The sequence below is a fragment of the Eurosta solidaginis genome, chromosome 5 (genome assembly GCF_040869045.1).
Source record: "Eurosta solidaginis isolate ZX-2024a chromosome 5, ASM4086904v1, whole genome shotgun sequence".
Lineage (NCBI taxonomy): Eukaryota > Metazoa > Arthropoda > Insecta > Diptera > Tephritidae > Eurosta > Eurosta solidaginis.
In genome coordinates, this window is record NC_090323.1 from 272,803,136 (window position 1) to 272,818,363 (window position 15,228).

The following is a 15,228-nucleotide window of genomic DNA, read 5'->3' on the forward strand; positions in this document are numbered from 1 at the left end:
AATCCGAACATTTAGTGAGAATTTCAGTTTAGCCGGCTTAAGTTCAATGGGCATATTGTAATACGCAAGGCAGCACGCGCTTTATTTCAGGCTCTGTAACAAATTACGTACCTTAATCACACGAAGACGGCCCACATCTCTGAAGATGGCAAGCCAACTTTTACGTGGCAAAAAATAACTATTTGGTGACCATAAGTGCCCTCGTTTCTTACAGAAATGACATTTTGCGTCTTTGTATGTGCACTCTTTCGCTGTGTGCGCAGTGTTGCCCACAGCGGAAACATTGGTGCTTTTCTTCTTTACCATCATTTGATGACTTTTTTATGTTACCTTTTCTTTTACCTTTGTATCCGCTTTTTCTTTCAACCATTTTATTTACCCCTTCTTTTGCACCTTCTTTAATCTGCAGTTCTGCACCTCCCTTTTCTGCCGTTTCGACTGCCATTGCTAAATTAATGGCTTGATCTAGCGTGAAGGTTTTTTCTTCTAAAAGTCGACTTTGAATTCGTTGATTTGTTAGACCAAACACAAATTGATTCCTCAATGCAGTATCTAAATATGCACCAAAATTGCAACCTACTGCCAATCGTCGAAGTGCCGTGATGAATTCTGTGCACGACTCACCGCCATTTTGTTTCCTGGAATTAAACCTGTAGTTTTCCAATATCTCGTTAGGCTTAGGGTCGAAATGGTTTTTTAGCATTGATACCAATTCACCGTACTGTTTTTCCTCTGGCATTTGTGGCAGCAATTTGTCACAGAGGATATTGTACGTATTTGCTCCAATGTAATACAAAAGGAGATTACGCCGGACTTCGGCGGAGTCACTTATTCCATGAATTGCCATTGCAGTCTCTAATCGCTTTACCCAACGCGAAAATGTAGTAATTTTTCCGTCGAAGGCTTCGAAGTTAAAAAGATTTGTTCTCGCATTAGTGTTATTGACCGCCATGTTGCTCGTTGGCGCGTTTTGTACATTAGCGGTGCTTCCTCCCGTATTGTTCGGTGATTCGGTGGGCATACTCCGATAAGCTCTTCAGCTTGATAAATTAGCACACGTGTTTTTTTTTTTTTTTTTTTTTTTTATCTCGTCGCCAGTTAATGTGACCAACTCGTGGGTTTGCTTTCTGGATAGTGACTGACCATTTATTCATTCTCTTCGTACATTATTCTTATTACTAATTACATCTTGACTTCTATTCTTAAAGGGTTGCATTTTGTTACGTTCGTATACGCACATTGTTATACCCTATATATGACAGTTATAAAATAACATCGCCCTCTTGGTAAATACTAGAAGCATTGTAGGACCTAATCTACTTGCTGCTTCTAGATCTATTTGCTGAAGTCTTAGTCTAGCGAGCTCAGAACACGAGCATTGCTATCACTGATGAGGCTTTATTTAAAAACATGTGACGCCAGAAAACAGAACACCCATCGTGAGTATGCCGTCACTTTTTGTGTTAAGATTAACTTTATTGGTCTAAGATCCTAAGAGCTGCACGTGATTTTCGACACTTTACAGCCCGTGCACTGTTCAACGCCTTTCGCGCTTGCTCGATTATGTGTAACTCTTTCCTTCTTTTTCTCCCACACACACTGACTGGGATGTACCCTTCTAAGCTCTCTCATCTGCTTTTTCATTTCCATCTATTCTCATATGTTCGGAGATCCTATATATTTGTGTGTGTCTCTATATCCCGATTATGTTTTATTATGCGAGAGTATTGCCCAATGGCTGCTAAGCAGTCAATATAAAAGTTCACGCGGCTGCTGTTTAAGCAAATTTTCTCCAGGTATTCTACTTCAACCGCGGAACCTGTTATATCTATAAGTTTGGAACCACCCTGGCGCCAACCTTGTTTAATGGTGCTATATTACTGTGGCCGTTTCAAGCTGCCAAACTGCCCCGAGACATCGAGTCTCCTTACATTTGTTAACACTACGTTCTTCGCGACCAGGTCTAAAGGTGGGATGTGTAATCTTCCTGCTATATAACATGCCGATCCATCTGGCTAAGACCATCCGCGATAGACCGACATTTTTAAAAGTCCCGCAAATGTCATCTTAAATCTGAAAAGAAATCCAATCCAAAGGTAACACTTACCTAAATGCAACGTTTGTCTTTAAATATATCATTGGTTATGTACCGCATAGTAAAATAGGGTTAAATGATTTGAATCGAACTGGTTTGGTGTTTCAGAGGTACCCAGGAACCGGTTCAAGATTTGTCAAAGTGGTTCTAACCACTGAACTAAGCCGCCGAGATTTTTGAGACGGGTGTACAGCCCTGCTGGACTATGTTGATGTCTGCGTAAAGCTCGTACAGCTTAATACGTCTTCTTCTGTACTCCCCGAATCGATTCAGTTGCAAGCTTTTTAATCGGCTTCCTGGGATACGACCAAATTAACAGAATATCTGAGATACATCCTAGCCAGCAAAACTTGTATACTACTTGCTTTCTATTTTGTTAGATATGCTAATTTATTTTCTACTTCTTTAAAGCCAAAGCCACAAATATTTCGTGAAGATATTGAAGCTCAAGAAGTGCCTATACATCATCAACTGCAACCGCAGTCGGAGCCACCACATTCGCATCAATTACAACAACAAAGACCACCACGTCCTGAAGGTCATACTTTACAACAACAACGTCAACGGGAAGAATACGTTGAATTGCAGAAACGCGAAAGCGATATCTAAAATAAGAAAAGTATAGACGAATAAAATGGCATTCATTTTGCTTTATCCAGCTGTAGCTGCTCTTGCTCTCTTCATTGTCGGTGTGATCATAGTCATCTTGCGATTTGGGCCACGCCTTTGTGGTTTGCGTCATCATGCGCTTTCCGACAATCACGAATGGGATGGAAAAAGCTATGAGCATGAGATCAGTTACGCTTAGATGTGTATAATGAATGCAATATATGTAGATACATATATACATATCAAACACCTAGAACTAAACAGTGAAACTAAAAAGTTTGTTCGGGATAATACGATCTTATTTTTAGCATTTACCTAAAAATCTTTAGGTAAAGAAAACGATGCCATGCTCAACTTCAAACTTCGATATTTTTTAGTTAGCTCACTTTTTAGATCTGTGTGCGAAATATTTGTATGTATAACAATGACATCAGCCTTCTCGAATTATACTTATTATTTCTTTGACAACATTCAAACTTTACAAATAAAATTTAAACTGTAAGACCAATCATATTAAGATACATATATTTAGTACAAATATATACTATGTACGTATTTTATACCCGCGTAAAATTTATAAAAGTGCCTTTTGTAATAGAACTTTTTTATAATTTTTGAAATGGAAAACACATTGTAAAGTCGTTTAGGTACAACTCAAGTCATTCCGTCCATTTTGATACATTTTATATTAAAATATAATACTTGCAGTCCGCGAGCACCATTTACAATGCTTAGTAGCATGTATTGAAATGTTTCATTCATATCTTAAAACGCCATGTAAACTTGAATATATTAATATAATAATAAAAGATTTAACAAAGTTCTATGGTTGTTTATGGTATTACAGGAAGCGAATTTCCTGCAAATAGTTTTGAAAATAACGCGCAATAAGCTGCTTGGTCTGGAAGAAATGTGCGGGCCCGCAACCGTGTCATACTGTGCGGATTGCTATGGAGGAAATCACTCTTTCCAGGAAGACGTGTGTCAGAGAAATATTTTAACTCTTTGGTATATGTTTAATTCTTATAGAAAATATTTCTTGATTGTTTCTACGGGATTTCTGACTCAATCCGAACATTTAGTGAGAATTTCAGTTTAGCCGGCTTAAGTTCAATGGGCATATTGTAATACGCAAGGCAGCACGCGCTTTATTTCAGGCTCTGTAACAAATTACGTACCTTAATCACACGAAGACGGCCCACATCTCTGAAGATGGCAAGCCAACTTTTACGTGGCAAAAAATAACTATTTGGTGACCATATTAGTGTCACTTGCAAAATCTCTTATGAAGTCAGTTCGTGAAATAATTCTTGCATCGGAAATTGCCATAAATCTGCGGTGAATTATACATAAAACAAAAACAAAAAAAAAAAAAAACAAAAAATTTTTAACGAAACCAATATCGAAAACTTTTTCGAAAAAATTAGAAAATTGGAGAACTTTTTAGAAATAAAAAAATATACTAGTGTAGGTTTGAAGCCCTTGACCTCTTATTGAAGGAGATGAACGTGAATCTGGTATTGTAATACTCTTAGACTCAATCCGCATAATCAACTCGAAACCGTCAGTTAACTTGGACTTACCTCAGATTATTGAATAGGGCGATGAACTGTTGGTAGAACAACGAAAACAGGCGATTGACAAAGGGATGTGAAAACGTCATTTTTTTGGACGATGACGCGTCTGCGTAGATCAGCCATTGCAAAAAAAACTTCCTTTTCCAAGAAGTTTCTCTGTGAAGATAATTTAAATTCGGAAAAGACTATTGTGGCGAATATTAGAAGTTTCGATACGTCACTATGCTGCTACTAAATAAATGCACAACAGCAAAGCACACTTACATGTGAACAGCAAAGCTAAGAGTGAAGAGAAGAGGTTGGCAGTCGTTTCTATGTACCGGAGCGACTCGGGATTTTTCCCGACCAAGGACTGCCATTTCAGTGTAACCCCATTTAATTTGTTGCGTCCCTCCCACAAATTTTCATCCTCCCAGCAGCTCCTTGCAGCGGCACTGCTCCATATTCTCTTGTTCCGGGAAGGTATCGAACCCAATCTGGGTCCGTCTCCTGACCCCGGTCCTGAGAAATGGTTTTGCTGCATCTGCCGGAAAAGAATCTTTTCAGGACGGTCATACTCTTGTCAGTGTGTCTCGTGTAAGGGATGGTTGCATCGGACAGGTTGTTCTGGGCTAGACCCCAAAACCAGACGTCCACGTAACTTCTATAAATCTTTTGTGGCTCCTTGCTGTTCACGACCTAGGACGTCCCGTAGTCTGCGCCCGGGTACCCCAATGCTTACCCAAGGACGTCTAGTCACAGGGCCACAACAGCAGTCGCGTCCTGGCTCTCCACAACCCATGCGTAGTCACCCGTCACTTACTCCCAGAGTGACGACGTCTCCCCCTATGCACTTCAGAATTCTGCAGTTAAACTGTAATGGATTAACTGGGAAGATCACGGAGATAGTCGATTTCATGAAGCGGCACAACATCCGCATTACTGCGATTCAAGAGACTAAACTCACAGGAAGATCTGCATTGCAGACCTGTTCTGGGTATAATGTACACAGAAAAGATCGCGAGAGCGGAAATGGCCTCGCGTTTATCATACACCACACTGTGCAATGTCATATATTTGATCCCGACATCGACCGCAGGGACAGTGTCTTAGAACGTCAAGGATTATCTGTCCAGTCGGGCGATGCAAACCTAGAAATCATCAACATCTACATCCCTCCTGCCACCTGTTGCCCCAGTGGGTATCGCCTTGATATTAGCGCCGTACTCACTGGCAACAATCGCATTATCTTAGGCAATTTCAATGCCCATCACGATCTATGGTATTCAAACTTGCGGGTGGACAGTAGGGGTGAGATGCTGGCGGATCAAATAGAAGAAACGACGGTCTGCACAATAAACGGCGAGGCCCTCACACGTATGGTAGGAAACTGTCACAGATGCCGGATATTTCAATCGTGAGCGCAGAACTCGTAAACTGCGTCAACTGGCAGCCGATGGTAACATTGGCATCCGACCACCTGCCTATACTTATTTCACTCGAGCGTTCCGCCGACTTCATCGTCGCGCATTAACTTTAAAAAAGGAAAGTGGGACGAATACAAATCCTTTACAGACAACCGCTTTGCTGCCCTCCCTATCCCAACTGATGCCCGCCAAAGGGAGCGTGCTTTCCGTAAGGTCATTGCATCCGCCTCGGTTCGTTTAATTCCCGCCGGTAGAATTCCTGAAATTCGGCCCCACTTCCGGCGGAGGCCGCAAGTTTAGTGAGAAAGCGTGACCTTATAAGACAGCTCGATGCCGGCGACCTCCAAATAAGGGATATAAACCAACGCATCAGATTGCTTGTGGATGAACACAAGTGGGCGAAATGGGAGGAGCACCTAAGCGGCTGTAACCTCTCTGCCGGTGTAGGTAAACTTTGGTCCACCGTAAAGTCCCTATCGAATCCGTCCAGGCACAATGACAAAGTTTCCATCGCCTTTGGCGATAAAGTGCTGTCGGATGCGAAAAAATGCGCGAGCGCTTTCTGCCGACAATATATAATGCATTCTACGGTCGACAAAGAAAGACGGACGGCCAACATACATGCACTTAAACATAAATTCAGCGCGTCACCAATTACCATCACCGCGAAAGAGGTTGAGTATGCCATCGGTCATGCTAAACCATCCAAAGCAGTGGGCCCAGACGTCATAGCCATACCGAAGCTTAAAAGCCTAGGGAAGGAGGTTTTCAAATATTTAGCACATGTCTTCAGCCTGTCTCTTTCCACCTTTGTCATACCCGAAAAATGGAAAATGGCCAAGGTGGTCCCGCTACTAAAGCCTGGGAAACCAGCTAACATAGGAGAGTCATATCACCCGATATTTCTCCTATCGCCAGTAGCCAATACGCTTGAAGCCATTTTGCTGCTCTACTTCAAAGCAAATTTGCAGCTAGCCTGCCATCAGCATGGCTTCAGAAAACTCCATAGCACCACCACCGCGCTAAATGCCATCAGCACCCAGATAAATTGCGGTTTAAATCAAAACCCCCAACATAGAACAGTACTCGTAGCGCTAGACCTATCAAAAGCTTTTGATACGGTCAACCATGGCACGTTACTGCAAGACCTGTAAGGGTCTACCCTTCCCCCATATCTTAAAAGTTGGACCGCAAATTATCTGGGTGGTCGGCAGGCATCGGTGTAATTTAGAAATGAAACATCAAAACCAAGAAGAATTAAACAGGGGGTGCCACAGGGTGGTGTCATATCCCCACTTTTGTTTATTTTCTACATATCTAAGCTGCCTTCGCCACCAGAAGGAGTTACAATAATGTTCACAGGCCCAGGGATCGATGAGCTTTGCAACATAATAAACGGCTACCTCCCTGATCTCTCCGGTTTTCTCGCCTCGCGAAACCTGGCATTAACACCGACTAAATCCCCCGCGACCTTATTTACAACATGGACGTCCCAAATGTCGACCATTTTTAACACCCACGTCGATGGCACTACGCTACCGACTGTCCTACACCTCAAAATCTTGGGTGTGACGTTTGATCAGGATCTACATTTTGTTGAGCATGCAGCCGCAATTGTATCGAAAATCCAGAGCCGTAATAAAATCCTCAAATCCCTTGCTGGCAGTATTTGGGGAATAGACAAAGAAACGCTCATTACCACTTACAAAGCAATTAGCCTGCCGATTGTATGCTACTCGTCCCTTATATGGTCGCCAAGCCTAAAAATAACCCACTGGAATAAGCTACAGCCCTGCCAAAATACTGCGCTCTGAACCGCCACGGGCTGTCTTCTTATGTCCCCAGTGCACCATCTACATAATGAGGCGAGAATACTCCCCATCAGGGAGAGAAATGAGATGCTAACCAAACAGTTTCTGTTGAATACCCAGAAACCTGGGCATCCCAACAGACATCTGATTGACGAGCCAACACCGCCTAGGGACTTAAGGAGTCAACTCCGTAAGAATTTTGAGGAAATACGGCACCTGAGAACTCAGCCGTATGAAGCAAAAAAACACAAGCAAGTCCTTGGTGAACTCCACAAACAGGCTCGGACCTTTATGCCAGGAATTGCCCGGTGAATCCAGTACTCAGGGAACAGTACCCAAAACTTGTGGAAGGGGAACGCATACTCCCCAGGGAAACGCGAGTCACTCTGGCTCAACTTCGTTCTGGATACTGTAGCAGGTTAAACTCTTACATATCCAGAATCAACCCCGATATACAAAATGTATGCCCCGCTTGCAATGTGTCCCCATATGACACTAACCATCTCTTTAAATGTAATGTGGAACCAACGCCTCTAACACCCCTTTCATTATGGTCCACCCCCTGTTGAAACAGCAAGTTTCCTTGGACTCCCGTTAGAGGATATTCATGACAATTTGTCATCGGTCGCAGCTATTAGGTGGGGTGAAGCATTGCTACAACAACAAGAGAATATTTCACATGTACTCAGCAGATAAGAGCGAATATGGCATTACTCACACATATATGTACAGGTATATAGCTAAAAAACCAACCATGGATACAGAAACGAGGAATATATAAACCACTATTCGAGCAGGCTGTTGGTGAAAAGTCAAGAACCCCGCAGAAATAGGCGAACATGGCAACTGAGAGTATAAAAGCAGAGCAAGCTGAGGAAAATCAGTATGTTGATTTTACTCTTACACAGACGGCCGGATAGGCTTTCCACCTTTACTTCTCTCTTGGGTTTCTTCTTATTTGAATAAACGTAAACAAACAGTTATATTTAACAACTGTTGGTCCAACTTTTTATGCTGACTATGAACGGCATCTGCAAGGCAGATGAGTTTTCACTGAGAGCTTTTCATGGCAGAAATACACCCGGAGCGCTTGCCAAACACTGCCGAGGGGCGACCCCGCTTAGAAAAATTGTCTTCTAATTGAAAAACCTTATTTTTAAAATTTTTGATGTTGTTGTAGGTCCCGTCCGGCCAATTTGTAGGGAAAATCAAGAGGAGCATGACGCAAATTGGAAGAGAAGCTCGGCCTTAGATCTCTTCGGAGGTTATCGCGCCTTGCATTTATTTTTTTTTATGGTCCAAATTTATCAATCTCTTCTGGTGTGCCATAAGGTAGCATTAATGACCTACCAAGCGTTTTTAAGCACTATAAGCCGTTGATGTATGCGGATGACGTGAAACTTATTACTTATTCAGTCGGATCTGAACAGCCTACTTGTATAGTGTAATGAAACCCTCATATCTCTAAATCTTCCGAGGTGTAAGTTCATGTGTTTTCAAGGAAAACCTTCCAATCCAATGAATATGTGATTAGAGATTATGTTATTAAGAAAGTCACCAGCTTCATTGACCTAAGTTTCACAATGGACCTTAAGCTTGATTTTAAATTACATAATGAAACTTGCGTTAATAGGGCTAAAGGTACTTTGGCGTTCGTTAAAAGGCGGTCTAAGGAATTCCGTGATCCGTACATTACAAAAACTATTTTTACATCATTGGTGAGGCTAATATTGGAATATACTTCGATAAGCTGGAGCCCACGTTATCAGATTCATTGCGATAAACTGGAATCGGTCTAAAACAATTTTTGCTTTCAAAAACTTGCCATGGGATACGTCAAGGAATCTTCCGTCCTACTACACCGGTAAAAACTATTACATTTGCCTACATTACAGAGCCGTAGAGAGATGTTTGGAGTCTTATTAATAGTAAAACTCTTAAGGGAGATGATAGCTAGCCCAATTTTTGCTTGGCGAAATGAAGTTCAATGTGCCAGTCAGACCATCTAGATGATTTCAACAACTACATACAATTACATGCAGATCGAACTTCGAAACCCATGACCCACTTCGTGGCATTTGTCATGATTTCAATCATTGTGGGTAAGACAAGTGTGATAACTTCTTTATAGACGTCAAAATTATAAATAGAACCAATCACCTGACTTTTAATTCATTATCGTGGTCTCATTCTGTATCTCTTTCTATCACCCGCTGAAGATAGCTGGCCCTATGCACCGCCATATTGGACATCCTGTCAAAACGCTAAAAAGTAGCCATATAGAACATCTTGTCAGGCAGTTGACAGATAAAATACCACACTTGTTTTATCCACAATGATTTCGATAATTACTGCAAAAGCTTAAATGCTTGCGACCCGATTTTCAGAATTTAAAAGTACCTGCTTACTATGTTAAATATGTTAAGGTGTAACCCCCTATACTTCTGCGTGTTTTTTAATCTTTTAATTTGTATGACTTAATAGGTATGTATGTACATATATAGAATATACTTGTAATTAGCAGTAAAATGTATTTAAGTCGCCAAGACTTTTTTTAATCAACTCCTTGTCTTTTATTATTATTATTATTAGCCCAATTCTAAATATTCCCTCGGAATTTTGTTCTCGCGGTTTTTTTTATTCAAATTAATTCATTCAGTAGCAGTTTAAACCTAAATTTACTTTAATGAAAAATCAATAACTATAGAGTACAGCAAATTAAACTCCCTCATTGTCCTAGCAATTGGAGAACTAGAAGCATAAATCGTTCTAAATCTATCTAACCAGAAAAAATCGTGGCATCGAAGGGTTCGCGATGGTACATTTCGCTGCGCATTTCTTATTTTGTTTAAAAAATTGAAAAGTTTGTTTATTGTTGCGAATTTGTTTGCAATTAAGAAATAGAGTATAAACAATGCACAGTATTGCATTTCATATGACATTCAATGAAATGACTAAAGAATTGGTGCCACAGCATCATCAACAGAGGAAAATAAGAAGAAGACGGCGGGATAAAACAAATCCGCTGGAGTTCCCTGCTTCCATTCAGCAAAGCAATTTTCTGGCGGCCAAGTCGAGTTGATTTCGTCTTTCGTCATATGCCAAAATCTATTTAAGCCTTCTTAAAAAAATTCTTGCGCGATTTCTGAATGGCTGCATAAAATATACCAAGAGCTCTTCCGTTGCTTATGATATACTTTTCGACTTAAAATAAAGAATATTATGATAGAATGTATGAATTTTATCACAAATTTGTACAAATAGGTGTTCTTTTTTAAAAGAACCAATTTACTTTAATTATTTTCATGCATTCCCTTTAATTTAACAAGTAAAAAAACTCCGAAGAAATGGCAGAGATATCTCCCTCTAACTCACGTTAATAATACCTACTTTTCTCCCATAACCGGTTTCCGCTTTTTCGAACTCGCAAGGAATTTTTGTTATAATTTTATTTTGTTGTATTTGCCTATCTGTGGGGACTATGGCCTGTAGATATAAAAAAGAAAAAAGTTGTTGTACTACCATAGCAGTTTGGCAAAGAAAGAGCATTTTGCTATACTGAATATTTGAGTTATTTATTCGACAGTTCAGCGAGTCGAACGTTAACAGAAGGTGCACAATAATCAAGAGACCCCTAACATTCGTAATAATACCAAAAATGTTATTTATGTTTTATTTTTAATTTTTTTGTGATTTTTTTCTCTTTTATTTTTTGTTTGTTAAATATAAGTCTTATTCAAGTACAATAATTTAAAATTACTTAATATGCTTGGAGAAGAAATAAGTTGGGCTTTTTGGTGCTACGGTATCGGCAACGGTATGTTTAGATAATGAATGACGAGGGACTCAAGCGTTAGATGGATATATAATTTTGTTAACAATAAGAATGATATTGTATGTTTTTTAGTTTGCTATCTTTGAGGTGGAAATAATGGAATAATTTATAGGAAGGGAAAACTGCACGTACTGTTTTGGTAAAAATGTAAATATTTGCGCTTAATAGAGATTTATTTAATGCGTAATACTAAATATTATGAGAATAATCTAAAAAATTTGACCAATTTTATTTTTGCATTTAATTTCAGATTATGAAGAATAATTTTAAATTTGAATAACTGAATTTAGGAAGCCTGCAGCAATAAATTGTAAAACTATAATTATATTTTAAATTAATAAGAATGAAAACGATTAATAAAAATTATTAAGTCTCTGTCAATTTGTCTCACCATAAAGTCGAATAAGCTTAAAAAAAAAACCAAAAATACATAATACAAGTCGATTCACATACACTTAGCTGGTTTTTGATTTTTAGCTTTTGATCAGCCTCAGCAGGCTTCTGGTTTGAAGTTTTCGTGTTTTTTTGCCACTGATCTTTAACGGTTTATTGAAATTCGACTTTTTGCTTTGTTGGCTTGCGATTGGATTTTACTTCGATGCGAAGATTTCTCTTATTTTGCCTCTCTAGCCTCCGATTTTTCGCTGCAAAGTCTTCATCCTCTAGTTTCCCATAATTTCATCTTGTCACATACATACATTTTAGTTTCATTTGCTTGTTGCTTTATATTTCAACACCACTTTCATTATTCTTTTATTTATTCGCTTTTCTGCTTTTCTGTAAAAATATACCTTTTACTCTCCGTAATTCCTTTTTGTACAACAACAACAAAACATCTTATTAGTATTCAATAGATATCCAAACACACTTTTTGCAGCTTATTGTAAAAACTATTTGTTTTCGTTTCTTTTCGAATCTTTCCGATTAGTTAAGACTTTTAGAAAGAATTTTTCTCTTTTTTTCAAATTACATTTTCATTCGATTCATAGCTGTTTAGCTCTATTTTCACGATAAAATCTTTTTAACTTAATATTTAAATGTCGCAGGGATCGATAAATAGATATGCAGTTCAGGAAAAATAGAGGGGAAATAACTGATAATTCGACGGATTCAATTTTTGGTCAAAAACCTTAAATACTTTTTCGTTACAAACGTTTTGTTTTTTTTTGTTAGTTTTTCATACTTAATTTTCCCCTCATAACAGACGGTGGTTTTTTACAATTAACTGTAGTTTCACATAAAAACAATTATTCATGCTCACAAACAATGCCACTAATATTTGTTAATTATATTTGTTGGTAATGCCAATCAATGGTAGTAATGAAAGTGTTGAAGGTGATGATAATGACGGTGGAGGCGTTAGCAATGTTTGGAGAATCTGTATATATTATGTGGGTGCATTCAATACTAATTCGGAAAATGCGTTCTCTAAACAGTTTTTGAGTTCGGCATATGTAACAATCAGTACAGATTGTTCGTCACGCGACATCAGTTGAACCTATAAGTAAATAATTTGTTAAAATAATAAGTTTCTGTTTTGCTTGAAGTTTTCAGTTAATTAAACAAAAATTAAATTTGAGAAATCTACTCTCTCTAATGCGCCAGAATCCAATTTGTTCAAACAATGTACGATATGCGCGTGATCCAGCCATGGACGACCATCTTCTGTGACGGAATGAAACAAATAATCACGAAACAATTTCAGCATATATCTATCACCAGTTTCCGACCAAGTGCAATCCAGATTAAAACTGAAATTAAAAGTAAAGAAGTTTGTTAGAATCAAATTTACTTATCAGAAGCCCTGTTTTGGGAAATCAATTTTTCTGATTAAAGAGATCCACCCAAAACTTATGCTGATAAAAATAGCATTACGATTTTATATGTTTAGGCCCGGTTTTTCAGTACAAGTTAAATTCAGCTTGTCAGTCAACTTTAACTGACGTTTAAGATGAGCTTCAGCAGCCGATATGGCAGGGCTGAACTGTAGTTAACCTATCAGTTATCTGCCTTCTTGTTTGTTTTGATTGTAAAATAAAAAAAATCAAGAACTTATTAAACTACGCTTTTTCTACATTTATGTACATATGTATGTATATAAGAAACAATATTTCCTCTAAGGGTGATCCTAGTTTTTTAATTTATACTTTTTACTTATTTGATCACAGCGATTTCTTTGTCAGCGTCAAATACCTAATAAGCACTTGGGCAAGAGTACCGTTAGAGACCACTTTGATAGTATCTTTTATATTCTTCGGGAGCAATGAACATATCTGGAAGCCACACAAAACTTCTGGAGAAAATCGAATTTTCAAATCTTCTATAATATTTTCCAGAAGAAGTACATGGAGACGCGGAAATAGTTTTCACAGTATGATGTTTCGTGATTTTCTCATTTTGTTTGTCAAATCATCGTAATCTAACAATTTGAAAATAGATAATAGGCATGAACAATTTCCGAACGTAGAATGATTTCAATAAGTGTATATTTTAATTTCTGAACCAAATTCAGATTTCTCGATCTTTGGGGGGGCGAGGGAGGATGTCCCCTATTTCCTATATTTTTTTCCGGAGTATTATGGAACCGAAATTCGTTACCAGTTCAGGTAGCCGCGATTCTGGCCTACACGGTTATAATGTCAAAAAACCAAAGATGTGCAATCGAGAATTAAAAAAAAAAAATGTGAACTAAATTTTATGTTAAAAAGTATTAATATTGTTTGAAAATCCTTGTACATAATTTTTTTTTGTTTTTGTTCAAACAAATATTTATCGAAAACGGGCAATAGATAGGAAGAATAGGTCCAGTTTTATACCCATACCAAATATTTTTTTTATGTCTCTGCAACTGGCTTCCCGATCTCGCAAAATGTAAAGATTTGTGATAGTTTGTTTGCTTTGTTGTTTGTTTGTTTTGTGTTGGCGACCGTCGTGGTGTGGTGGTAGCGTGCCTCACCTACCACACCGAAGCAACATCGAAAATTTAGAAACCTTTTTCTAAGCTGGGTCGCTCCTCGGTAGTGATTTGGCAAACACTCCGAGTGTTTCTGCATGAGAACCATCTGAGTGAAAATTCATCTGCCTTGCAGATGCCGTTCGGAGTCGGCATCAAACATGTAGGTCCCATTGCTGTTGTAGCAGTGATGTAGGTCCCGTCCCGCCTATTTGTAGGAAAAATCTAGCAGGACGCAAATTGAAGAAAAACTCGGCCTAAAATCTCGGAGGTTATCGCGCCTTGCATTTATTTTTTATCTCTTATCTAAACAGTCGGTTGTACATGTGGGTATATTATATATATCAAATTGCCAAGTCATCCTGTGAAATTTCAATCTTTTTTATTTATTTATTTACTTGTATGTCTATTATACAGCAGACACTTAAGAATATAGTACAACTAATGTAAATTAAGTATTACTTAAAAAATTGGTTTTTAGTTTGAACTGTATAACCGATTTGGTATACGTAAAATCTAAATCCAGAAAATTTGAGAAATAGTTGTAATCAGACATAATTCTATTCAAGGGAGCGTTAGCACCATAGATTGTTCTGTTAAGTCCAACACGAAAAACAACAAAATTCCGTAAATTTCTGCAGGGCACATTAAAGTTAACTAGCTGAAGTAAGGAAGGACAATCTATCCTGCCAGAAACAAGATCCATAATAAATGTAACCGATAATAGCGTTCTCCTATCGGATAACGATACCAAACTAATTAATCGACAACGAGCAACGTACAACGGAATCGGTTCAGTAAAGTTAAGAGAGCGTAAAGCAAAACGAACAAAGCACTTTTGGACTTTCTCCAGACGATTTATGTGGACTGAATGGTATGGTCTCCAAATGACAGCTGCGTATTCCATTTTAGAACGGACAAAAGCCGAGTACAAAAGCTTAT

General features: G+C 38.5%; 2 protein-coding genes across 12 annotated transcripts in view; one reads left to right on the plus strand and one right to left on the minus strand.

Annotated features, from left to right (window-relative positions):
* The first annotated feature begins 1,271 nt into the window (after nucleotides 1–1,271).
* Nucleotides 1,272–3,527, plus strand: LOC137253575 (uncharacterized). The gene has a single exon (XM_067790765.1). It carries the CDS (start codon nucleotides 2,730–2,732, stop codon nucleotides 2,901–2,903), a length of 174 nt encoding a protein of 57 aa, XP_067646866.1. The 5' UTR covers nucleotides 1,272–2,729; the 3' UTR covers nucleotides 2,904–3,527.
* Nucleotides 3,528–11,159: 7,632 nt separating this feature from the next.
* PAN3 (Poly(A) specific ribonuclease subunit PAN3) overlaps nucleotides 11,160–15,228 on the minus strand; it is a 165,167-nt gene continuing 161,098 nt past the window's right edge. For all 11 annotated transcript variants that reach the window (XM_067790791.1, XM_067790796.1, XM_067790787.1 and 8 more), the window contains 2 exons: nucleotides 12,922–13,084; nucleotides 11,160–12,831 (listed from right to left, as the gene is read on the minus strand). In XM_067790791.1, coding sequence (XP_067646892.1) covers nucleotides 12,721–12,831; nucleotides 12,922–13,084 — 274 coding nt within the window. In that variant the 3' untranslated portion in view covers nucleotides 11,160–12,720. The remainder of the gene's footprint in view (nucleotides 12,832–12,921; nucleotides 13,085–15,228) is intronic.